At 42.2% G+C, this 25,883-nt stretch overlaps 1 protein-coding gene across 2 annotated transcripts in view; it reads right to left on the reverse strand.

Moving 5' to 3' along the window:
• Positions 1–25,883, reverse strand: part of dnah5 (dynein, axonemal, heavy chain 5) — a 184,869-nt gene that overhangs the window by 35,548 nt on the left and 123,438 nt on the right. For both annotated transcript variants that reach the window (XM_067392512.1, XM_067392504.1), the window contains 7 exons: positions 19,999–20,202; positions 17,080–17,259; positions 11,572–11,709; positions 9,945–10,080; positions 8,614–8,930; positions 7,851–8,006; positions 6,284–6,466 (listed from right to left, as the gene is read on the reverse strand). In XM_067392512.1, the coding sequence (XP_067248613.1) occupies positions 6,284–6,466; positions 7,851–8,006; positions 8,614–8,930; positions 9,945–10,080; positions 11,572–11,709; positions 17,080–17,259; positions 19,999–20,202 (1,314 nt within the window). The remainder of the gene's footprint in view (positions 1–6,283; positions 6,467–7,850; positions 8,007–8,613; positions 8,931–9,944; positions 10,081–11,571; positions 11,710–17,079; positions 17,260–19,998; positions 20,203–25,883) is intronic.

Below are 25,883 nucleotides of genomic sequence, written 5' to 3' on the forward strand. Positions count from 1 at the left end.
GTCCCGGGATATGAGCTGCTCTCAGAGAGAGAAATTTTTCCTGGGACCATAGGAGGATCTGATGTGATAATTTGCACAGCTGGCGAGACCTCAGACCCCCCTGATGGTTGATATAGGAGACCACTGACATGTTGTCTGTACGAACTAACACATGATGGCCCCTTAGGTCTGGGAGGAAGTATTTGAGTGCTCGAAATACCGCCATCATCTCCAGCTGATTTATATGCCAGGAACGATGATGGTCCCCCCAAAGACCCTGAGCTGGGCGACCACTCATGATCGCTCCCCAGCCTGTGAGAGACGCATCCGTCGTTAGCATTTTGCGACGACAAGGAGCCCCCAGCACAGGACCTTGGGACAGAAACCAGGGTTTCTTCCACACTGCCAAGGCACGAAGGCACCGCCGCGTGACCTTGATTGTGCGAAAAGGATTTCCCCTCGGAGAAAACCCCCTGGTTCTGAGCCACCACTGTAACGGTCTCATGTGCAGCAGACCAAAAGGTATCACGTTGGAGGCGGCTGCCATCAGACCTAACAGTTTCTGAAACTGTTTTACAGTGAGTGACTGGCCTAATTTCACCCCTTTCACGGTTGAGAGAATAGAATTCACCCGGGCAGGAGACAGATGTGCCTGCATCGTCGTGAAATTCCAAACCACCCCTAGATAGCTGGTAGTTTGAGCTGGAAGAAGCACACTCTTCTTGGTATTGAGTCTCAACCCTAACCTTCTCATGTGTGACAGAACTACATCTCGATGTTGAACTGCCTGTTGCTCTGATTGAGCCAGAATCAACCAATCGTCGATATAATTCAGCACGCGGATGCCCTGGAGTCTCAGCGGAGCCAAAGCCGCATCCACGCACTTTGTGAAGGTGCGGGGTGAAAGAGATAGGCCAAACGGAAGAACCTTGTATTGGTAAGCTTCGCCCCCGAAAGCGAACCTGAGGAACTTCCAATGTGAAGGATGGATTGACACATGAAAGTACGCGTCTTTCAGATCTATTGTCACGAACCAACCTCTCGAGGCTGGTCTCTGGTGTTTTTTGAGCACTCGGCTCGACGCCCTGGAGCGGTGCGCCGGCAGGAAGAAGTCGAATCAAGCGCTGACCGGCCCTCCTCAGAGGGTCGGTGGGGACCGCTGCGCCCCGTAACGCACGAGCAACGGGGTTGGCAGAACGGCCCCCTGAGGGCGCCGAAGAGGGGTTAGTATTATAGATTTTAATTTTACAAGACCCTCTCCGGAGGGGGCTGCCCTCAGAAGTCCTGAACCCCTGGCATCAGGACTTCTTCGAAGCCTTCCTAGCGATAATGACAGTCCGCAGATCTGTCTAACCCCTGGAAGGCTTCGCTTGCGTTGCCCTCCCCGGTCCCCAAGATCTTTGCGGGGGAGCACGGGTGGCAACACTTTGTTTTTGTTGCGCTCTATGCGCAGTCGAGGAGCTTGTAGACGGCCGAGGCTGCTCCCGCTCAGCAACCTCGGCAGAGCGGCGAGGGAGGAACTTTTGGAAGGCCGCCGACTGTCTTTTTGCCTCCTGGAACCTCTCGACGACAGATGCAACCGAGTCGCCGAAGAGGCCCAGGGGAGACACAGGTGCATCTAGAAGCACAGACTTATCTCGCTCTTTTATGTCTGACAGATTGAGCCATAAATGTCTCTCCGTGGCCACCAGGGCTGCCATAGAGCGGCCTATTGATTTCGCCGTCTCCTTGGTGGCCCGGAGAGATAAGTCGGTAGCCTTCCTGAGCTCTTGGATCGCATCAAAAGTCGCCTCGCCACTCTCGTCTATCTCCCCCAGCAGGTTGGCTTGATATGCCTGGAGGATGGCCATAGTGTGGAGACATGCGGCCGCCTGACCTGCTGAGGCATAAGCCCTGCCCACCAGCGCTGATGTTGTACGCAGGGGTCTGGTGGGCAAAGTCGGGGATTTTAGGGACGATGCCGTCTCAGGCGAGAGATAGCTCGCGAGCGTCTCCTCGACCTGAGGCATCGCCCCATAACCGTGCTCTTTACCTCCTACTATATTACTATATAGAGTGGTTTGTGGATTGTAAACACGAAATTGTGCTGGCTTATGCCACGATCTCGACACCTCAGTGTGGAGATTGTGGAAAAACGGCAATCCCCGGGGCTGAGGCTGTGATCGGGCGGGGAGAAAGCGCTCATCCAGTTTGCTTTTTGTTTGCGCTTCTGATCTTTCTTCTGGCCATTCTATTTTTAACTTTGCCACCGCCTGAGTCACAACATCTAAAAGCTCCTCATGAGCTGGAGATGAGGATGGCGGGTCCTCATCTCCAGCCCCGACGCTCGCTACATCCATCTCCTCGGAGCTGGATAAGAACGCGCGGCGTGATCGGAGTACACGGAGCGTTAGCTTTTCACAATGTACACAGACAGCTCCCTCGAGAGCTGCCTGTGCATGCTCCACTCCCAAACAAGCAACGCACATCTCGTGTGTATCCCCGCCCGAGATGAAGCGAGGGCAGGGATGAACACACTTAACAAACTGTTGCTTGCTTGAACTCGCCATTTGTGTCTTAATATATATATATGTATGTATATATGTGCTTTGGTGAACTAAAATACTCTTGTCCTCGGACGAAGAGATATTTTGTTTGCTGTTTAAATATAAAGGGACAGACAACACCAAATAAGACACACGATAACACAGAGCGCTGCTGAAGACTTCAGAAGCTGGCGTTCTTTGTTCTCAAGGGTGCTTTATAGTTTCCTGGTCCGTGACGTCACCCGCTCTGACGTCCCGTCACACTATTGGTTCGATTTCACGAGTGCTTCAAGACGTAACACGCAGAGGCGTTCCCAAAGCGCTTACGCAGCGCCGATGTTCCCATGAAAGGGAACAAAATTTGATCTACCATGTGCTCAAACAGAAAACATGCAAGACTGATAGAAGTGCACAGAACATGGATGTCAGGACTCCGACACTCAAACTAAACTAAGACTAGACCATCAGGAAATACCATTCCATGAACACCCCAAACAAAACAAAAAAACTGTGCGCTCACATAAAAAAAAAAAAAAAAGATAGGGGTGTCAGGATCCAGTCATCACGGGTCTAGAAAAAAACTAGAACCTGACAGAACCCTGACACACATTGTATTAACATACTGTAATATCAATTTCTGTTTTATCTTACACTTATTTAGGTGTCCTCGTTATAGTGGTATTATACATTTAAGTACTTAAAAATATCAACTAATAACATGCACTAATTATGCATACTTGACCGTTATTACCATAGTAAGTACATGTAACGTGTAACAGACTAAACTAAAGTGTTTATTATTCTAAAACATTAAAATGTGATTATGCAATAGTGATATATTTCTATCCTAAATTATTCTTTTACACATATTTTAAGTGATCACTTTTAAATCAATGTTTATAATTTACATTGCTTCATCTTTTCAATGAAAACATTTACAAAAATAAGATTGAGATAGCACAAATTTATTAAAACTTAAATACATTATTTGTTATAAAATGTTTAATGCATTTTACAATATTTTACAACATTTTAGTTGAAATTACTTTGAACCTTCAGGGTTTTAAAAAAGGTCAAAAACATATTGAAAAAAATGTGAATTTTAATGGAACCAAGCAACATCAAATGGGTTGTCAACAGCCATTTCCTGTTTCTATTCTTTCTACTAAAAAGAGTTCTCTGTCAGAAGTACTTGAGTGGAAATATTCTTTAGAAAATATGTAGTACATGACAAGTCAAAGACTTATATTTTCGTCAATGCACTGAAGTAAGTCTTGAAATGACATTCACTGGTCTGTTATTCATGCTGCTTAGCCATGAGCCTGAGTAAAAAACATAATTTTCTAGCTTCAGAATAGCATGATAGTGTATTATGCAGTAAATTTTGCTCGGTTAGCTTTTGAAACCCTTTTTCTTTTTCTTTTTTTTTTTTTTTTCTGCTGTCCAAATGTCCCTTTTCGATATTAATAGTCTAAAGTCTAAAACACAGTTCCCCATCAGGCAGAGATGACTAACTAGCCAGAGGCAAGGCCATAAAGCTATTATAATTCAGATCAGTGCTGGGCTTGGCGACATGTGGATCTGTACTCTTATTACGCTGAGTGTAAAACATGTCAGCCCTTATTCCTGATTGACAAATCAATGTCCAACAGTGAATATGTTCTGAATGGCACTTTAATTTTCTCTACCTGGTAATCTGCAGGTGCTACCAAAGCCCATCTGACTGTGCTAGGCTGAAATGAGCCGAGACTACAGCGATTCTCCATAATGTGCAGTATTGCAAGATTCTGTGGCTTTGATTCTGGTCTTTTATGAGCTTGACATACAGTAGCTCTGGGTAGCTCCAATTTAAGGTGCCATGCACATTTCTTTCATACCAAACACCATAAAACACTTAAAACACCAGCAGTGTATGCGATGATAAGACTTGTTTTTGAATTGTTCATCTTTAATTTCATTTTGAGAATAAAACTTGTTCGTTTTAGCCTTAAATAAGAAGAAACTAACAAACAATACTATGTCACATTTATTTGTATAGCTCTTTTCACAATACACATTGTTTAAAATGTATAATCTCTTCATGTCTCACTCATGTGAAGCGATATATACTATATTATTGCCCAGCTTTAATCTGCCAAGTGTGAGACATGAAGAGATTTTTATATACCACATGTATGCAGCTAAAGTATTAATATATCAAGCAGTTGAGATAGCTTTTGAGTGCAAATTGTTTAAGGTGATTGTACAGTATATATCTTTATAAAGTTGGATATATTTAAAGGGTTAGTTCACCCAAAAATGAAAATTATGTCATTTATTACTCACCCTTATGTCGTTCCACACCCGTAAGACACCCGTTCATCTTCGGAACACAAATTAAGATATTTTTGATGAAATCCGATGGCTCAGTGAAGCTTTACAAATATTTTGTTTCGAATCAGTGGTTCGGGGCTTTATCAAACTGTCAAAGTCACGTGAACTATTGGAATTTCAAAACACTTGTTGATGAACAAAGCCTCGTTTACTGAAATCGTGTGATTTTAGCGCTACGAATCACCGATTCAAAACAAATGATTTGTAAAGCTTTAAAGCTTCATGAAGCAGTGTTTTGAAATCACCCATCACTAGATATTGTTGAATAAAGTTTGTTTTTTTTGGCGCACAACAGGTATTCTCGTCACTTAATAATATTAAGGTTGAACCACTGTACTCACATGAACTGATTTAAATATGTCTTTAGTACCTTTCTTGGCATTGAAAAAGGAAATGATCTTGCTGGCAATGCAGGCCTCACTAAGCCATCGTATTTTATTAAAAATATCTTAATTTGTGTTCTGAAAATGAACGAAGGTCTTACAGGTGTAGAACGACATGAGGGTGAGTAATTAAAGACTGAATTTTCATTTTTGGGTGAACTAACCTTTTAAATTAGTTATAAATTTTACTTCTAATATAAATGAGTTGTATTAAGGGTTTTTTATGTTTTACTTGAAAATGAAAAAAAAAAATTATATATATATATATATATATATATATATATATATATTAAGAATGAATAAATATTTTGCAGGGAATAATTTTTGCAGTGCTGAGGAAGAAACAGCAGAGATTTGTGAGATTAGTCTCTGTTACTATGTTGAACGTTAGTGGTCTTTCAGAGAACAGAGATTCGCAATTCACGCTCTTTGTCCAGTGACCCTAAAAATGACTGAAGCGCTCTCTCCCTCATGCTTGTCTGTCATAGAAACATCACTGGGATGTTAGTTTTTTTTTCTTTCTTTTTTTTCCATTTAGGACCATAGGGACACCAGCCTGAGCCATGAGAAACACCAGCCTGCTACTGAATAAATCATGTCTTTGAATTCACCAACAGAAGGTTTTTAATATACTTCTCTAATTAATGACTTAAAACTTTACATTGCATGTCATAGCCTGCATTATCTAAAATTACAATACAATTAACCTACAAATGTGAAAAACAACAGTCAATTTGTCTTACAAAAAAAACACTGGTCAATTAAAACAATGACTTAAACAGGAAGCAGAAGCCATTGGCCTCTGGCCATTTTGGCAGTAGACTGAACAAATGCTGAAGTGGTGAGTAGTACTTTGGCTAGTGGCCACTTATCTTCCTTTCAGCAAGGACTAATGGGTGAACGTTACATCACCTAATTAATATTCATAAGCAAAGTTATAAAGGTATAATAGTGCCCCCAACACACATTTTAGATCATTCCTACACCCATTTTTTTGCACATATGAGTTGAAAGGGCCCATACCTGTTTCTCAGTGAGAATAACTCTGCCCAGTAGCTGATCTTCCAGACCCCTCATAGTAACAGTGAAGTCGATAATGGACGTCCGTGCACTGATCTCAGGGGTGTATGCTGGATTAGGCAGTTTGGTGGTCACATAGAGACGAAAACCCTTCATTACATCCACTTCTTTATCACCTACTTTCACCTGATGACATTAATGAGTCAGAGAACAGAATTAAAACTCCAGGTGAAAAGCTGCTCTGGCATAAAAAATAAAAACATCTGGGGAGTAAAGACAAACTAGAGCAGGAGTGTCCAATCCTGCTCCCGGAGGGCCACTGTCCTGCAGAGTTCAGCTCCAACCCCAATTAAACACACCTGAACCAGCAAATCAAGGTTTTACTAGGCATAAAAGAAACTTCCAGGCAGGTGTTGGATGCATGTTGGACCAAAACTCTGGGGGACAGTAGGCCTCTGGGACTGAGTTTGGACACCCGTGTACTAGAGGATAACAGAGCCCCAACTCAAGATGCTTCTATCAGAATACTCTTAGAGAGAAAGTACTAAAGATAGTTGTGTTAATTACCTTCCTAACATAAAAGGTGTTGGTGAAGTTGTTTAAAATAATATGCCAATTATCTCAACAGTGAGAAACTCATTTTATTTCCGTGCCAATTAGTGGAAATAGTGATTATACAGTGGTTTGACATGTATAAAACGATGTCAATGTCTCTCATTCGGTCTCTGCTATAAAAAATGTGTGATCAGGTGTTTGCACCTCTGTATTTATAGAGCTAGTAGTTAAACCTGTCAGAGCACTCGCCGCTGCTTGCTGTTTTCACTTTTTTTTTGAACGTGTGAGGCAGCTGCTGTGTGTGACGGTGAAGAAGCGTCACATTTTTCAAGTGACTGGAGATTTGATAATGAGATCAAGGAAAGATGCCCGAAAGATCACGGCTGTCACTCACAATCGTGTCCTACACAAGCAGTAAACAGCTTGAGCAGCTGATGTCATCACCTTGGCCAGGAACTAAAACAGCACAGAAACTCCAGACTTAATTATGAACTATTCGTTCAGACTACTTGCTATGTCCTGCTTGTTTATGATTTTGTACGCTTTTGATATCTTTCCAAGTAAGCATAATGAAGGACAAAAAATACAGCTCCAATTTGTTTTCTCTATAATTTAGCTTTGAAAATAATGAGGAAGAGCAGAGGTTCTGTACAAATATTTTCTCAAGCTCTCTCACTCATTTCTTAGTGAAAATTTAATGAAAAATATGGCAACATCTTTCTTTGTTTTTCTTCTTTTGAAAATCAATGGAACTGCTGAGGACAATGATGTTCCCTTTAATGACAACGCCCCTATTTTCTTCCCTATTTGTTGATTTATATAGGCGAACTGTTCATATAAAAAAGACAGGAGAAAATACATACAAATAATCATTATGTTTTTGTCACTTTCTATAAACCGGGTACAAAATGAAACCTGAAACTCTTTAATGTAAGTCAGTGAAAAAGGTGCATAACCTTCCGAAATGTTGACTGATCAAACTCCTCTTTTGCTTATTGAGCTCCTCTAACAGTACCTTATATGTGGACCCAGTCTTGATGAAGTTCTTCTCCAGGACATTGTCCAGGGCAGGATCCAATTCCTCTCCAACATCCTCAATCAGTAGGGGACGCCCTAAGGATAAACTGTCCTCTAGATGGTTTCTGAAGTATTTGTGATTCAGTGAGGTGATCTGTGAAAACAACAGAACCTCATTACTGACCCAGCTCAAGTTCTGCTACTGGGGAAAGCTATTACCAGAGTAGGAGGTGATTTGTTATGAGGTCATACCACTGAAAAATTTGTCTGACCTCTTAAAAAGAAACCATGTATCAGTGCAAGCTGTGCATATTCAATTAGATTTCAACATGAATACAGGCCTTTTACTTTTAATTCTGCAGATGTTTTATATATCAAGTTATTCTTTACTTCTGACACTTAAAAAGTATAAAACAGTGTAGCTTCTCAGTATTTTCAGTAACAAGCTACTTTATTCATTGACCAAGTAGCATGACAAACTGGATGTCTGTGTAGCATTTTATGTATTGTTTTTAGCAATATATGCTGCTGTTCATCACTATGTTATTTATATACAATATACAAATGTATTTAAATTCAGTAGTTTTTATTAGTAATTGTAATACCTAACTACTTTTCAGATAGGTAGCTCGGTTGTAGTTACAGGCTACTTACAATAAATGAGTAGCTTGACGTGTCTGCGACAAATTAAACACTGAAGAACCACATTGTACAAAGTCATATTGTTATTAATGTACAAATCATTCATTCTGAGTGGTTACCTGAAGCTCATTCTTGGATTCTTTGTTCTTAATCCAGATCTTTCCCTGGGTCTGGGGGTCAATCAGCAAGGGAAATCTGGCAGCTTTTGTAACAATAATCCCATTCTGGATGGACAGGTCATCATTGGGCAGCCCCTGTAGATTCCATTCGCTTACCGTGGGAGCGTCAATCAACATCTCAGTGAGATTCAGATTAGTCCTAAAAGGAATTCGGCGGGACTTCATTTCTCTTTGCCAATCAGTGAGAAGGAGGTTGCGGAACTCTTGGTTAAAAGGGCCCGAGTAGGACAGGAAGGCTGTAGCCAGCAGTACATCACCTGAGCATGGATAATGTAAAATTAAATAATAAAAAAAATATCATTGGATTTTGAAATTTTCTGAAGTAAATATGAGTAGTACTTCAGTTACAATAATCTTGCACTTACAATTCTACAATTCTATAATTCCACCCCTCGGTACTCGGAACCTTTTATATCGGTTCCATTGTCAATTTTCCTGGCAAAAACTGTCCTAACAGTAGTAATTGTAATAACACAACACTACTCTGGATAAGAACACTTTAGGGAGTTGCAGGAGGCTGCTTAAGGGCCCAAGTCAAAAGAGGAAAAAAAAGGTAAAAAAAAAAAAAGTATAACTCTGTTATAATTCCGGTTCCTAGATATGGCTCAGGTCAGAGTATATAGAGGGGTGTACTACTTTGATTTGAGCCAGTAATTAACAACCATAGCAACACCCTAGCAACTACCCAGATGAACCTAACAACTGCATTGCAATGCGATTAAACCATATACAGTAGCAGAGACCTGGCAATTACCCATATCCTGTAGAATTGTACGTTTTGTAGGGTTATAGGATATTTTTGCCTGTTTTATCATCCACTAGGGCAAAACTGTGTGTTGGATCAATTAAAAAAAATAGCAGGAAGTTGCATTATTTGAGTTAACTTTTACGTTCATAGCACAAATGGTACAGATCGAGTTATACACAAACCTTAAACGTGAGTAATGTTTAAGGTTTGTTCAAACCCTTAATTTTAAATTTGAGCTGCAGTAGTAGTGATGTTTACCTCAACAAACAATGCTAATAAGCTCTTCTGATACAATATCTTGGCTTTGCAGTTTCTATTCAAAATTTTTATTTTAATACATGAGAATTCATTCTCAGTTTCTGTAAAAAATAATTCTTGGCAAATAGACATATATTGGACTGAAAGCTTATCACTTACGAAGAAGACAACCCAGTAATGTTAGGTTAAAAACTCTAAGACCCCAAAAGGTAGGGCTGAAAATTCTGGGGAAAAAAATGCCTGAAGATTTTATGTAAAAACCCACCAACTAGTCGTTTGGTCTGAGCAGCAAACTCTTTACTAAGCTGTGTCCAACGCTCTTTCTCTCCTGCCAGCCCACTGATCAGACTAGAGGCGGTTTGCATCTTGTGTCGACAGCGTTCTGCATCCTCTAGTAAAGTCTGAGAGAGAAAGAGAGTGAGGAGGTAAGAAAAAAAGTTTAATTCTGTGACTGTGCAGCTGGGTGCTTGCTCACATTTATTGACTCTTATCAAGAGTGAGAGTGTCAATTCAATTGAGTGTCATTTAATGTGACCTAACAAAATTAATTAATAGTGTCAGGCAGTACAGAGATTGTATGCATGGTATAAAATAAATAAATAAATAAATAAAACTTAAACCATTAAAAACCTTAAAAAAACCTTGAAAACCTTAAATCACCTTTAATTTGCATAAAATGTTATTGTATCAAAGTGTTACTTTACATTTGATACTCTAAACTGAATCTGTGAGAACTAATATAACGCTATCTTATAGCTAGCCTTTTGTTTGTTTTTTGTTTTTTTTGCATTTTAATGTTGAGCCTTTTATTAGATATGACGATGAAAGGTCATTCACAGGAAAATTAGGAAAATAATTACAGTGTTTAAAGTCAATTTGTAATTTTATTCAAATTCGTTGGTTTAAGTAAACATCTGTTCTCTTAGGTATGATCAGGCCTGATATAAATCAACCCCAAAGGATCAGTGAGTTACAAGCTGTTAATCACACAATTATAAACTAAATTATGAAGTGTTAGGAAGGCTCGTTAATACATTGTGAATTGGAACATTGATGTTTGCTTCAAACCATTTATAAAGTTAGTATTAATTTTGTAGAGGCACACAGAGTACAAGCCTGAATGATTCATCTGCAATATGGGTTTAGTTTGTATTTATAAAATTGCTCATTACATCCAATTTTATGCAAAAATGCTAATGAGTGATTGGGTATTTACTTCAGGCACTAAAAGACAGCTGATTCACCATTTTTCACAGAATAATTAGAGAGATAATTAGAAAATTCTGGATTGTGGTTCTTTGGGCTACAGCTGGAATCTTGAATTTCCCTAAAAGGGATGAATAAAGTATTTATTATTATTATTATAGATCAAATAAGAAACTCAACAAACATTTTGTCAGTGATTTCTTTGATCTTTTTCTTTCTTTAATTTAAGTTTGCTGATCAAAACCCCTGTTTTTAGATTATTTGTGTCATGATAATGAAGTAGCTTTAGGTGTTTTCGCCATGCCGTAATTACCATAATCACAAGATGTTGGAATGGGAATTTTCTGAGAGCTCCGACTTTTCTGAGTACCACGCGACTGCTGTACCACCTGACTGCTTCATATTGGTGTTGATAGTGTTTCCATAGAAACATTTTCAGTCTGAGGATGTGACCAGCTCCCAGTATAACACAATATGTTGTCATCTCGCAATTACGGTAATTACGACATGGCGTGAACGCAGCATTTGACGTTAAGCCAGGGGTGTCCAATCCTGGTCCTGGAGGGTGAACGCCATGCAGAGTTTAGTGCCAGCCTGCCCCAACACACCTGACTGGAAGTTTCTAGTAATCCTGAAGACCCTGATAAGCTGTACCCCTGCCCTAATCTATCTATCACAGTGGTTACCTGTTTCTCCATCATGGCTTTCTCATACTCAGCCTGAACTACATCCAGCTCTGCTTGCTTAGCATCCAGTTCTGCCTGGGCTGTCTGGAGGTCCACATTAGCTATGGTCAGCCTGTTCTCCTGCACTGCCAGATTAGCCTGAGGGTGATGGAGAGAGTTGTGAATGATCCAGCTCCTGAAAAACTGACAATTACAGCAAGGATTTCTAATAGGAAACAAGAAATAATTTTCCACTGAACAAAACGTTTTGGGTTACGAGTGTAACCCCTGTTCCCTGAGTAAGGGAACGAGACGCTACGTCAATGACGTGATGGGAACCCTCTGCATTTTGTGTTCGTGAAGCACCTCTGTATCCAACCAATGAGAAGATGTGACGTCAGAGGCGGGTGACGTCACGGACCAGGAAACTATAAAGCATACCCAGAAACAGAGAACGCCAGCTTCTGGAATATGTCTGAAGCAAAGCGCTCCAGGTATGAAGGAGGTACGGCAACGCGACGTAGCGTCTCGTTCCCTTACTCAGGGAACAGGGGTTACACTCGTAACCCGAGACGTTCCCTTTCGTGGGAACTATCGACGCTACGTCAATGACGTGATGGGAACGCTGTCCCAACTACGCCGTATCTTCAAGTGCCTGGCTGCTATCTTGCAAGACCTATCTTGCTGCTATCTTGCTATACCTCTTGTAGAATGAGCTCTAACGGCTAAGGGACATGGCTGTCCCACTGCTTTATATGCAAGTGAGATGGCCTCGACCACCCACTTGCTCATCCTCTGCTTGGATGCTGGGCCCCCTCTTCTAGGGGACCCGTAACATACAAATAATTGATCTGTTTTTCTCCACAGGGCAGCTCTGTGGGTGTAGGCATCCAGCGCCCTCACAGGGCAAAGCAGATTACGTTTTTCCTGATCCTGATTTTCAAATGGTGGAGGACAGAAAGCCTCCAGTACAATGGGACCTGGGACTCTAGTGGGGACCTTTGGCACGTAGCCCGGTCTAGTATGTAAGAAAGCCTTGATCATACCAGGCGTAAATTCTAAGCATGATGGAGCAACTGACAGTGCTTGCAAATCACCAATCCTTTTCAAGGAAGAAATTGCCAACAGAAAGACTGTTTTTAGTGTTAGAAATTTATCTGACACTTCTTCTATTGGTTCGAAGGGAGCCTCAGCTAACCCTTGGAGCACAATAGATAAGTCCCAGGTCGGAGTTTTTGTGCGCACCGCAGGCCTCAACCTCAGTGCACCACGGAGGAAGCGTATGACTAGGGGGTCTCGACCCACCGAGGAGCCCCCTACAGGGTTATGATAAGCCGAGATGGCTGCAATTTATACCTTCAATGTTGAAGGGGTTAAGCCTTCTGAAAATTTTTCCTGAAGGAATTGTAGCACACAGCTAATAGGAGAGTGGACGGGGTCCATATTACGCTGGCCACACCATGTGGCGAACAGTTTCCACTTGTACATATACAGCTTCCTCGTGGAGGGAGCTCTGGATTGAAGGATGGTCTCCACAACCTCGGTTGGGAGACCAGATTCTATGAGCCTTGCCCCCTCAGAGGCCAGGCCCATAGCTTCCACATTTCTGGGCGGGGATGGAGAATCGTGCCGCCTGCTTGAGACAGGAGGTCCTGTCTGAGAGGAAGCTCCATTGGAGAGCCGTGAAGGAGAGATATTAGGTCCGCAAACCATATTCTTGTCGGCCAGTAAGGAGCCACCAGTATTATGTCGGCCCTTTCCTGGCGAACCTTGTCCAGAACTCCCGGGAGCAACGAGACTGGGGGAATGCGTACAGACGTAGCCTCGGCCACGTCTGTAGCATAGCATCCAGCCCTAGGGGTGCTGGGTGCTCCAGAGAGTACCACAGAGGGCACTGAGTTGACTCCTCTGTGGCAAATAGATCGACTTGAGCTCGTCCGTAGACTTTCCATATCAACTCCACCACCTCGGTGTGGAGTTTCCATTCCCCCGGCCTCGCGCCCTGCCTCGACAGGGCGTCTGCTCCCACATTCAACCGCCCGGGAATATATGCCGCTTTCAGTGAAAGGAGTTTTCCCTGGGCCCACAGGAGGATGCGGCTGACCAAATTGCATAGCAGGCGAGACCGCAAGCCCCCCTGGTGGTTGATATATGAGACCACCGTAGTGTTGTCCGTGCGGACCAACACATGGTTTCCCCTCAGGTCTGGGAGGAAGTGTTTTAGAGCTAGAAACACCGCCATCATCTCCAGCCGATTTATGTGCCAGGAGAGCTGGTGGTCCTCCCAGAGACCCTGAGCTGAGCGACCACTCATGATCGCCCCCCAGCCCGTGAGGGAAGCATCTGTCGTTAGCATTACGCGACGACGAGGAGTTCCCATCACGGGTCCTTGGGACAGGAACCAAGGCTTTTTCCACATGACCAGAGCACGAAGGCATCGCCGCGTGACTTTGATCATGCGAAAAGGATTTTTCCCTCGGGGAAAACCCCTTGGTCCTGAGCCACCACTGTAAGGGTCTCATGTGCAGAAGGCCAATAGTAATAACGTTGGACGCAGCTGCCATCAGACCCAGCAGTCTCTGAAACTGTTTTACAGTGAGTGACTGGCCTAACTTCACCCCATTCACGGCCCCGAGAATGGCATTCACACGAGCAGGAGTCAATTGCGCCTGCATCGTGGTGGAATCCCAGATTACACCTAGATAATTCGCAACCTGACTCGGGACCAGCACACTCTTTTTGGCATTGAGTCTCAACCCAAGCTTCTTTATGTGTGACAGAACAACATCTCGATGTTGAACTGCTAGTCGCTCTGTTTGAGCTAGTATCAACCAATCGTCGATATAGTTCAGTACGCGGATGCCCTGGAGTCTCAGCGGAGCCAGCGCTGCATCCACGCACTTCGTGAACGTGCGGGGTGATAGGGATAGGCCGAAAGGAAGGACCCTGTATTGGTAAGCTTCGCCCCTGAAAGCGAACCTGAGGAACTTCCTGTGAGAAGGATGGATGGATACATGGAAATAGGCGTCTTTCAGATCTATTGCCACAAACCAGTCCTCGGACCTGATCTGTGGTATAATCTGTTTGAGTGTGAGCATTTTGAACTTCAACTTTTTTACAGATCGATTTAACACACGTAAATCTATGATCGGACGCAACCCTCCATCCTTCTTTGGAACAATGAAGTAACGGCTGTAAAAGCCTGACATTTTGCTGGGAGGAGGAACCCTCTCTATAGCTCCTTTTTGCAAAAGCGTCGTAACTTCTTGTTCCATCACCAGAGACTGCTCTGGGGCTACCACTGTGTGGAGAACCCCATTGAACTTGGGCGGTCGAGAACCGAACTGAATTCTGTAACCCTGTTGTATCATGAGCAGCACCCATTTCGAAATGTTCGGGAGACGTTTCCATTCTTCCATATATTCTACTAAGGGAACCAGTCTCTCGAGACTGGTCTCTGGTGTTTTTTGAGCACTTGGCTCGTTCATCTGGCGCGGCGCACCGGCAGACAAACGAATCGAGCGCTGACCGATCCCCCTCGGAGGATCGGTGGAGACCGCTGCGCCCTGACGCACGCTGGGTGGCAGGGTTGGCAGGACGGCCCCCTGAGGGCACCGGGGTAGAGTGGGCGCCCGAGATGATAATTGAATTACCCCGGAGGGGACTGCCCTCAAAGGTCCCAAATGATTGGCGTCAGGACCTTTTCTTGGAAGCCTTCCGGGAGATAATGACGGTCCTCAGATCCGTCCTACCCCCGGAAGGCTTCGCCTGTGCTGACCGCCCCGGTCCCCAAGCTTTCTGCGGGGGAGCCCGGGTGGCCACACTGGCTTTCTGCTGCGCCCTGTGCGCCGAGGAGCTGGCTATCGGCCGAGACTGCTCCCGCCCAGCAGTCTCGGGGGGATGAGAGCGACGGGGAGAAGCTTTTGGAACGCCACTGACTGTTTGCGTGTCTCCTGAAACCTGTCGACGACAGATGTCACTGCGTCGCCGAACAGGCCAGCAGGAGACAGCGGCGCGTCCATCAGGACGTTTTTATCCTTTTCTTTGATGTCGGATAAATTAAGCCATAGATGCCTCTCCGTGGCCACCAGGGCTGCCATAGAGCGGCCGATTGATTTGGCCGTCTCCTTGGTGGCCCGGAGAGCTAGATCTGTTGCCTTTCTAAGTTCCTGAATGGCTTCAAATGATGCTTCCCCACTCTCATCTATTTCCCCCAGCAGGTCGGCTTGGTATGCCTGCAAGATAGACATAGTATGCAGGCATGCCGCCGCTTGACCTGCCGCCGAATAAGCCTTGCCCACTAAGCTGGAGGTTGTTTTTAATGGCTTAGTGGGCAACGTCGGGGTCTTAAGGGACGATGCAGACTCGGGAGAGAGATAGCTCGCGAGCGTCTCTTCCACCCGAGGCATCGCCCCATAGCCGTGGTGTTTCAGCCCCATGATGTTACTGTATAATGATGTTTGGGGGCTGTAAACACGGTATTGAACTGGTCTCTTCCACGACCTCGACACCTCGGTGTGGAGGTCGGGAAAGAACGGCAGACCCCGGCGCTGGGGTAGTGACCGCGTTGGAAGAAATCTTTCATCAAGCTTGCTTTTAGGTTGATTTTCCCTTTTTTCTACGGGCCAGTCTATGTTTAACTTTTCAACTGCCCTGGTCACTACCTCCAAAAGCTCCTCGTGCGCTGGAGATGAGGATGGCGGTCCCTCATCTCCTTCTTCGGCACCCTCCACATCAACCTCCTCGGAGGAAGACATGTTGAGTGCCGGTGTCTCTCTCCGGGGGGAAGAAACCGCAGCGCGTGCTTCCGCCACCAGAGGAGAGACACTGGGTTCAGCAGGTAAGGGGAGCGATAGGGCAGGACCCGTCTCTCCCCCCTCTGCTAAATCCATTTGTGAACCCCACGAGTGCAGCCTTCGCTGTGCCTCAGCAGCAGCGGGACCGGACCCACGGCGTGAACGCAGCACTCTGAGAGTGAGCCGCTCGCAGTGCACACAGACAGCTCCCTCGAGAGCTGCCTGTGCGTGCTCAACTCCCAGGCATTTTACACACATATCGTGTATATCCCCGTCCGTAATGAAGCGCGGACAGGGAGGAACACACTTAGTAAAGTTTTGCTGCTTTTCCGCCATTTATATATATATATATTTGTCTTATTTTGTGACTGTGAAACTCTTGTCCTCAGACGAAGAGATGAGTGTATGCAATGTGCAGGGACAAACAACAGTAAATAAGACAGACAAGATACAGATAGCGCTTGCTGAAGACAACAGAAGCTGGCGTTCTCTGTTTCTGGGTATGCTTTATAGTTTCCTGGTCCGTGACGTCACCCGCCTCTGACGTCACATCTTCTCATTGGTTGGATACAGAGGTGCTTCACGAACACAAAATGCAGAGGGTTCCCATCACGTCATTGACGTAGCGTCGATAGTTCCCACGAAAGGGAACCCCATTTTTTTTTCCTTCTTTTTTTTTTTTCTCTCTTTTTCCATAGTTGCACACTTGTGAAAAAAGATCAAGAGATCTCACCTTCAAAGGAAGCACTTCTTTATTAATAGAGAAGAAGGCAGCCATTGCTTTGGTCCAGGAGCAAAGACCTGCAACATTGCCACACACCCTCTTGGCTGTTTCTATGTTATAGTCTACCATGTCAAAGTACGGAGAGAGGAGTTCCACTACCTCCTCATTGATGGTGTCTTTGGGGAATTGCTGCAGGACAAAACAATAGTTGGAGTAACACATTCTGTACAGAATACATTACATATTTGAAACTCTTGAAAATGACAATATTATTTTATATTTGTTGCTCAGTTTTGAGAAGATACAGATCATGCATGGAACCTTATCTTAAAATCAAACAGTCAGCCTTTAAAATATGTTCTAAGATATATCAGTATTGAATGTGTGAAAGATATTGTATTGATTAGATGTCAGAGCTGAATGTTGGCGAGAAGGCCTGGATCGCAGTCTCCACTCTAATTTTTCCCAAAGGTTCTAACGGGTTGAGGTCAGGACTCTGCAACCCCACACCATAATCCCCCCTCCACTAAACTTTATATTTGGCACAATGCAGTCAGGCAAGTACCGTTCTCCTGGCAACCGCCAAACCCAGATTTGTCCATCGGATTGCCAGACAGAGAAGCGTGATTCGTCACTCCAGAGAACACGTCTCCACTGCTCTAGAGTCCAGTGGAGGTGTACTTTACACCACTGCATTCGCCACTTTGCATTGTACTTGGTGATGTAAGGCTTGGATGCAGCTGCTCGGCCATGGAAACCCATTCCGTGAAGCTCTCTACACACCGTTCTTGAGCTAATCTGAAGGCCACACAAAGTTTGGAGGTCTGTAGCTATTGACTCTGCAGAAATTTGCCGACTTCTGCACACTGTGCACCTCAGCATGTGCTGACCACGCTCTGTGATTTTTTACGTGGCCTACCACTTCGTGGCTGAGTTGCTGTTGTTCCCAATTGCTTCCACTTTGTTATGATACCACTAACAGTTGACTGTGGAATATTTAGTATTGAGGAAATTTCACAAATGGACTTATTGCACAGGTGGCAACCTATCACGGTACCACACTTTAATTAACTGAGCTCCTGAGAGCGACCCATTCTTTCACAAATGTTTGTAGAAGCAGTCTGCATGCCTAAGTGCTTGATTTTATACACCTGTGGCCATGGAAGTGATTGGAACACCTGAATTCAATGATTTGGAAGGATGTTCCAATACTTTCTATTAGTAATTAATCTAGTAATTAATCTAGTAATTAATCTATTACTTGTTCCAGAGCTAATAGATTTGGCTTATATTAAGGGCCCATCCACATGGAGGCGAGTTTAGCTGTATACGCAAAAAATTTGTATCGAATAGGTGTTTCGTCCATACAGATCTGGTATTTTCAGAAGGTGAAACTGCTATTTTTTGAAACCGGGTCCCAGAGTGCATAAATCTGAAAATGACTCCTTTGCATTTTTGTGTGTACAGCCTATCCGTATATTTTGTGAAAAGATGATGTCATCACCCCACATGTCGACCCTAGTCAGACACCGCTAAAAGCACAAAACGGCAACAACAACAACAATAGAGGACTACATGCTTGTGTTTGTGCCGCAGAAGCTACTGAGCCTATTAGCTTTACTAAAATAAAGCTTTATTTCTAAGCTTTACTAAAGTTTGTATAGGCCTAGAGTGTGCTAGGTTTATGCGCATGCTCCAAGTCTTATTTTCCATTTTTAGTGTATCCCTGTGGCAGAATTACAGCACCACATACTGATCTGGCATGTATACTACATCGTTTTGAGTCGGTTTCAGTGGTTTTGTGTGTACACAGATATTTCTTGAGATGAGGAAAAAAAGGATTGGATGGGCAAAGTTTCATAACTTTATATTTACATTGAAATTAAATCCTGTACTAACTAGAGCACTGCTTTTGTACGTTTGACTGAACTGTTTGCGTGTGCTTATTTCTTATTTTACTTCTTATACTGTTATAATGGCTATTGATGTTAATTTAAATATTATTGTTCAATAAATAATGTTATATAAATAACATGCCATATTTTTGTGGTATTGAGATAGAGTCCGCTAGTGATTTAGATTTCAGTGAATGTTACATTAATATGCCATTAGATGGCAGCAAATACTGTCTTTATGAGTGAGTCAGTCAGTCACAAAGACTTCTATATTGAAATTGACCGAAACAAGGAAACAAGGACATGTTCTTACTTTAAACAACATCTTACAAAACGCAACCGACAAATGCATTGACTAGCGCTGTCGTGGGAATGGCTTTAATGTTAAAAGGACAAATATATCACTTTCCTCAGTGGACATTCAAACCGATTTTGTGATTATGAATTTAAGACTGACCTGAAAAATATCAGCTAGATGCAGGTAATATACACTATCTCAGGCGATCTCACTCTCATAATTCTCTACATGTTACAGTTTCAATGAAGCGACTTAACATTCCTTCGTTACTAGTTCTAGAATTAGTAACAGAGGCTTAGGCTAAACTGTTAAACTGTCAAACTGGTGTATAAACACAATATCACATGAGTGAGTAATATAGTAATATACATACATATATTAAGAGAAGGTATATGTATATAGAATAAATTTATACATATATATATATATATATATATATATATATATATATATATATATATATATATATATATATATATATATATATATATATATATAAAAATTCTGTTTTTTTAAACTTTCTATTCATCATAAAATCCTGTGTAGATTTGATTATTCACTAGGAGTCATAATTACTTCAATTGGACAGATTGCTTTGTTGTCACAATGGGCTGATATGGATGAAAGAAGCCGTTTTTTAATGCAAAAAAACTTTGACTATATATTATGTTACATCACCTAAGGAGGAAAAAAATAAATAAAAAGAATGGTCCAGGTATCTGGTAGACTTAATACCTGTAGACTGCCCAAGAAGTTCCCAGCAGTCATGAGTTTTAGTGACTCTTGCCAGGAGGGCATGGTGCAGTTTTTCTCAGGATCAATTTTCACCGTGTTCACTCTCCTCTGGAAGAGTAACAACACACAGTCCATAATACGCATGATGAGGTGGGGCGGTCTGCCCAGTGTTCGCACCGTAGCAATGTCTGATGGCTTTATGGTCTGTTTACAGATAAAAAGGGAGAGAAATACAGCATCTTGTTAGCATTCTGACATATGAACTAGTAGACAGCAGTTCTGTGCATATCTGTGTATAACTTATTTATCCGAGTGGCAGATATTATGGCTCATGGTTAAAAAGTTCAGCACACATCAGCTTAATGAGCAATTCATGATGGATTTATATTTATGATTAAGTAGAAAGATCATTTGAAGCTGTGGGAAAGAGGGGGATGAAGCAGGAAGGTGTATGTTATAGTGTTGGTAGCTAAGGATGCGGTATACAGTAAATGGTAATATAAAGGGTAAAGGAGAGAGTGAATGGGAGATGATAGAAAGGGAACTGATAAAGAGAGGTGTGATGAAACACTGAAAGGGAGAAATAAGTATGGGAAAACGCAGATGACAGATGTGAAAGGTATAAAGGAACATGGTTTGCACTTTATGGTAAATAATGGCATCTTTTATGTTTAATATTAAGGGGGGAGTGGTTAATTTTGCATGTTTACATCTGATAATGGACATAATGACATGGTGGCTTATGAAGTCGATGAAAAATTAATATTCAGAATGGACAGAAAGCTAAACAATGTTTTTTTTTTTTTTTTCTGTAGTGCTCGTAAAAAGTGATAAATTATTTTCAAATACATAGGTTCCCTTTCGAAAGGGAACTTGCTCTGTGTTTACCGTGTTTACCGTCACTCGTGACAGGTGTCCGAATGCCAAAGAATCACACAACTCCAATCCTAATGGCCGGCGACAGCCTATGACATCATCATAGCGCAAACCCGGAAGAATAAGGGAGTGCTTGAGGAAGCAGTCGACATCTTCTTGTCTTTCGGGACTGTTCTGTCTATGCCATTATTTTCAACACAATAAGGAATTACTCTATATATGCTTTGCAAACGTTCAGGAGAATGTGTTCATCCATGTCCCAGGGTTTTTTGACACTTGATTTACACATTTCTGGCATTTTTTCTGTGTGTTTGTCTATTGTTTACTGTGAGCGTCTACCTATCGGGACGGTCTGTTCTTGTTCGACAATATTCCCGAGGGAAGAGGTGTCTGCATCTGTGCCTGGTGATTCTAGCCCCGTGTGTGCTGAGGCAATACGGCGGCTGCAATCATAGGGCTCGCAGGTGAGCTCTTTGGGAAGTTTGAGAGAACTGTATTCTCTCTCTCGGCTTCCCCGGGGCTGACTAGGATGAGTGGCTGGATGACAGTGACGTCCGTGTTTGATGTCATCACGTCCGATAGCGAGCGCTCCTCTGGCTGCTGGGGTATGTGTTTACTAATATTAAATATTGTTTACTGTGAGCGTCTACCTATCAGGACGGTCTGTTCTTGTTCGACAATATTCCCGAGGGAAGAGGTGTCTGCATCTGTGCCTGGTGATTCTAGCCCCGTGTGTGCTGAGGCAATACGGCGGCTGCAATCATAGGGCTCGCAGGTGAGCTCTTTGGGAAGTTTGAGAGAACTGTATTCTCTCTCTCGGCTTCCCCGGGGCTGACTAGGATGAGTGGCTGGATGACAGTGACGTCCGTGTTTGATGTCATCACGTCCGATAGCGAGCGCTCCTCTGGCTGCTGGGGTATGTGGAGCTGCTGTGTTTTTTGGACACGCTTTTTGGCGGGCTGCAGCTGCCGTGAGAGCACGTTAAGAAAGGGGCCGTGCACGGATGGCTCGACGAACAGTTCCTTTTTATTCTTGAAAGTTGCAGCTCCCATAGACTTTTCATTCCTTCCTGATCTCCGCGTTTGAGATCGGAAGGGCTGTTCAGATATGGATATGAGCCAGACAGACGGAAGGAGGAAGAAGTGAGAGTGAGATGGGTGATCGATTGTAAACACCTTTGCGTTTGTAATCGATCCCCCAGCTACTTAAAGGGTGGTTTATATCTACCCTCTCCTCTTCTTCTTTCACCTCCTACATATATATATATATATATATATATATATATATTTATATATATATATATATATATATATATATATATAGATAGATAGATATAGATAGATATAGATATAGATATTTATATATACATTTATATATACAGGTGCTGGTCATATAATTAGAATATCATCAAAAAGTTTATTTATTTCACTAATTCCATTCAAAAAGTGAAACTTGTATATTATATTCATTCATTACATACAGACTGATATATTTCAAATGTTTATTTCTTTTAATTTTGATGATTATAACTGACAACTAAGGAAAATCCCAAATTCAGTATCTCAGAAAATTAGAATATTGTGAAAAGGTTCAATATTGAAGACACCTGGTGCCACACTCTAATCAGCTAATTAACTCAAAACACCTGCAAAGGCCTTTAAATGGTCTCTCAGTCTAGTTCTGTAGGCTACACAATCATGGGGAAGACTGCTGACTTGACAGTTGTCCAAAGGACTACCATTGACACCTTGCACAAGGAGGGCAAGACACAAAAGGTCATTGCAAAAGAGGCTGGCTGTTCACAGAGCTCTGTGTCCATGCACATTAATAGGGAAGGGAAGGAAAAGATGTGGTAGAAAAGAGTGTACAAGCAATAGGGATAACCGCACCCTGGAGAGGATTGTGAAACAAAACCCATTCAAAAATGTGGGGGAGATTCACAAAGAGTGGACTGCAGCTGGAGTCAGTACTTCAAGAACCACTACGCACAGACGTATGCAAGACATGGGTTTCAGCTGTCGCATTCCTTGTGTCAAGCCACTCTTGAACAACAGACAGCGTCAGAAGCATCTACAGACAAAAAGGACTGGACTGCTGCTGAGTGGTCCAAAGTTATGTTATCTGATGAAAGTAAATTTTGCATTTCCTTCGGAAATCAGGGTCCCAGAGTCTGGAGGAAGAGAGGAGAGGCACACAATCCATGTTGCTTGAGGTCAAGTGTAAAGTTTCCACAGTCAGTGATGGTTTGGGGTGCCATGTCATCTGCTGGTGTTGGTCCACTGTGTTTTCTGAGGTCCAAGGTCAACGCAGCCGTATACCAGGAAGTTTTAGAGCACTTCATGCTTCCTGCTGCTGACCAACTTTATGGAGATGCAGATTTCATTTTCCAACAGGACTTGGCACCTGCACACAGTGCCAAAGCTACCAGTACCTGGTTTAAGGACAATGGTATCCCTGTTCTTAATTGGCCAGCAAACTCACCTGACCATAACCCCATAGAAAATCTATGGGGTATTGTGAAGAGAAAGATGCGATATGCCAGACCCAACAATGCAGAAGAGCTGAAGGCCACTATCAGAGCAACCTGGGCTCTCATAACACCTGAGCAGTGCTACAGACTGATCGACTCCATGCCATGCCGCATTGCTGCAGTAATTCAGGCAAAAGGAGCCCCAACTAAGTATTGAGTGCTGTACATGCTCATACTTTTCATGTTCATACTTTTCAGTTGGCCAAGATTTCTAAAAACCCTTTCTTTGTATTGGTCTTAAGTAATATTCTAATTTTCTGAGATACTGAATTTGGGATTTTCCTTAGTTGTCAGTTATAATCATCAAAATTAAAAGAAATAAACATTTGAAATATATCAATCTGTGAGTAATGAATGAATATAATATACAAGTTTCACTTTTTGAATGGAATTAGTGAAATAAATCAACTTTTTGATGATATTCTAATTATATGACCAGCACCTGTATATGTATTATGCATGTATTTATACGCATATATATATGCGGTTTTCGGTTTGATAGTGAGAGGATTTTTTAGGCTTAAAAGAACCCTAGATTCTATCCTTTTTCATGTAAAAAAAGGGAGTATTAGGATCTTCGGTCTTTTAGCCGCAGGAACATGAGATGGGTCTATATTTTATGTCTTTTAAAGTAAGACTTTGTTTTCCTGTATAGTTTTTCTAAACATGTAGTTTATCATGAGGCTGGCCCGTCTCGAGCTGAGGCTCTGAGCCAGGGCCAGAGGTCCAGTATGGCCGCTTGGGCACCTCCTCTTTTCAGAGCGAGGCACAGAGACGGCTGGACTCGAGGAGGAAGAAGCAGGTTTGAGGAGGTGATTGCAATAGCATCTGTGATCGATTCCCTCTCGTTGCAGGGGCAACTTTGCATTTGCCCTCGCCCCTTCTTCCTCCGCCTCCTGAGTTTGAGTTTCTCTACTTGCTCAGGTGCTTCTTTTACAGTTAGGCTGACGGCTGGGCCTTTGATATATTTTTTCTAAAGGCCGCCCTCTGGCTTGAGAGTGAAATTGCTTTTAGGCTTAAAAGAACTTTTGATTTCATCCTTCTTCATGCATAAAAATAATGTTCTTCTTCGTTCTTCGAGCCGCAGGAAGGTAAGCTGGATCTATATTTTTATGTTTATAAAAAGTCTAGACCTTGTTTTTCCTGTATACCTTTCCTGAGCATGTAGTCAGTAAAGTTAGAAGGGGTTCTTTGGGCAAAATAACTGTAGCATTAGGTTGACTAGATTTCAAAACATGCAGGCCGCTTTATGGCTGCTATCTTGTAGCCTCCTATGTTAGAGTAGCTTCTCTAATACTAGAAGAGTAGCTTAGCTAATACTTTAGTTTGGTTTGAGTTAGCACTCGTCACTTCAGTGCTTCATTTTCTCCTCATATTTGAGGGATTCAAATGAAGCCCAAGCTTTGCTTGGCCCAGTAGGCCTTAGCTAGTGGCTAGGCTAGAGCTAGGTTTAGGTGTTTGTTTGTTTGTTACATCACCCTTTTTATAACTGTCCATGTGAGGTTGTATAGTTCCTAGCCCTTTGAATTATGTTCAAGTTTGAGGTTACGATGCTAAATATTTTAGCTCTCATTCTCTAGGGTTCATTACAGATCTCAGATCTGTTTTGTGAAACATTTATCCTGTTTGGCATGTATTACAAAGCATTTTGTGTTTGCTTTGGGGTTCTAAGCTTTAGCCCTACATACATACACTACCGTTCAAAAGTTTGGGATCGGTAAGATTTTTAATGTCTTTAAAAGATGTTTCGTCTGCTCACTAAGGCTGCATTTATTTAATTAAAAATACAGTAAAATCAGTAATATTGTGAAATATTATTACAATTTAAAATAACTGTTTTCTATTTGAAAATATTTGAAAACATAATTTATTCTTGTGTTGGCAAAGCTGAATTTTCAGCATCATTACTTCAGTGTCACATGATCCTTCAGAAATCATTCTAATATGATGATTTGCTGCTCAAGAAACATTTATTGTGTACAGATGTACAAACTATTTGTGGTCAATATTTTTTTTCAGGATTCTTTGATGAATAAAATGTTCAAAAGAACAGCATTTATTTGAAATATAATCTTTTGTTACATTTTAAATGTCTTTACTGTCACTTTTGATCGATTTAATGCATCCTTGCTGAAAAAAAAAAAAAAAAAAAAAATCTTTAAATTCTTAAAAAAATAAAAATAAAAATTCTTACTGACTCCAAACTTTTGAATGGCAGTTTATAATGTTACAAAAGCTTTGTATTTCAGATAAATGCTGTTCTTTTGAACCTTCTATTCATCAAGGAATCCTGAAAAAAAAGTATACAACTGTTTTTAACATTGATAATAATAATAAATGTTTCTTGAGCAGCAAATCATCATATTAAAATGATTTCTGAAGGATCATGTGACACTGAAGACTGGATAAATTATGATGAAAATTCAGCTTTTCCAACACAGAAATAAATTACATTTTATATTATATTCCAATAGAAAAC

Source organism: Chanodichthys erythropterus, chromosome 2 (genome assembly GCF_024489055.1).
Source record: "Chanodichthys erythropterus isolate Z2021 chromosome 2, ASM2448905v1, whole genome shotgun sequence".
Taxonomy (NCBI): Eukaryota; Metazoa; Chordata; class Actinopteri; order Cypriniformes; family Xenocyprididae; genus Chanodichthys; species Chanodichthys erythropterus.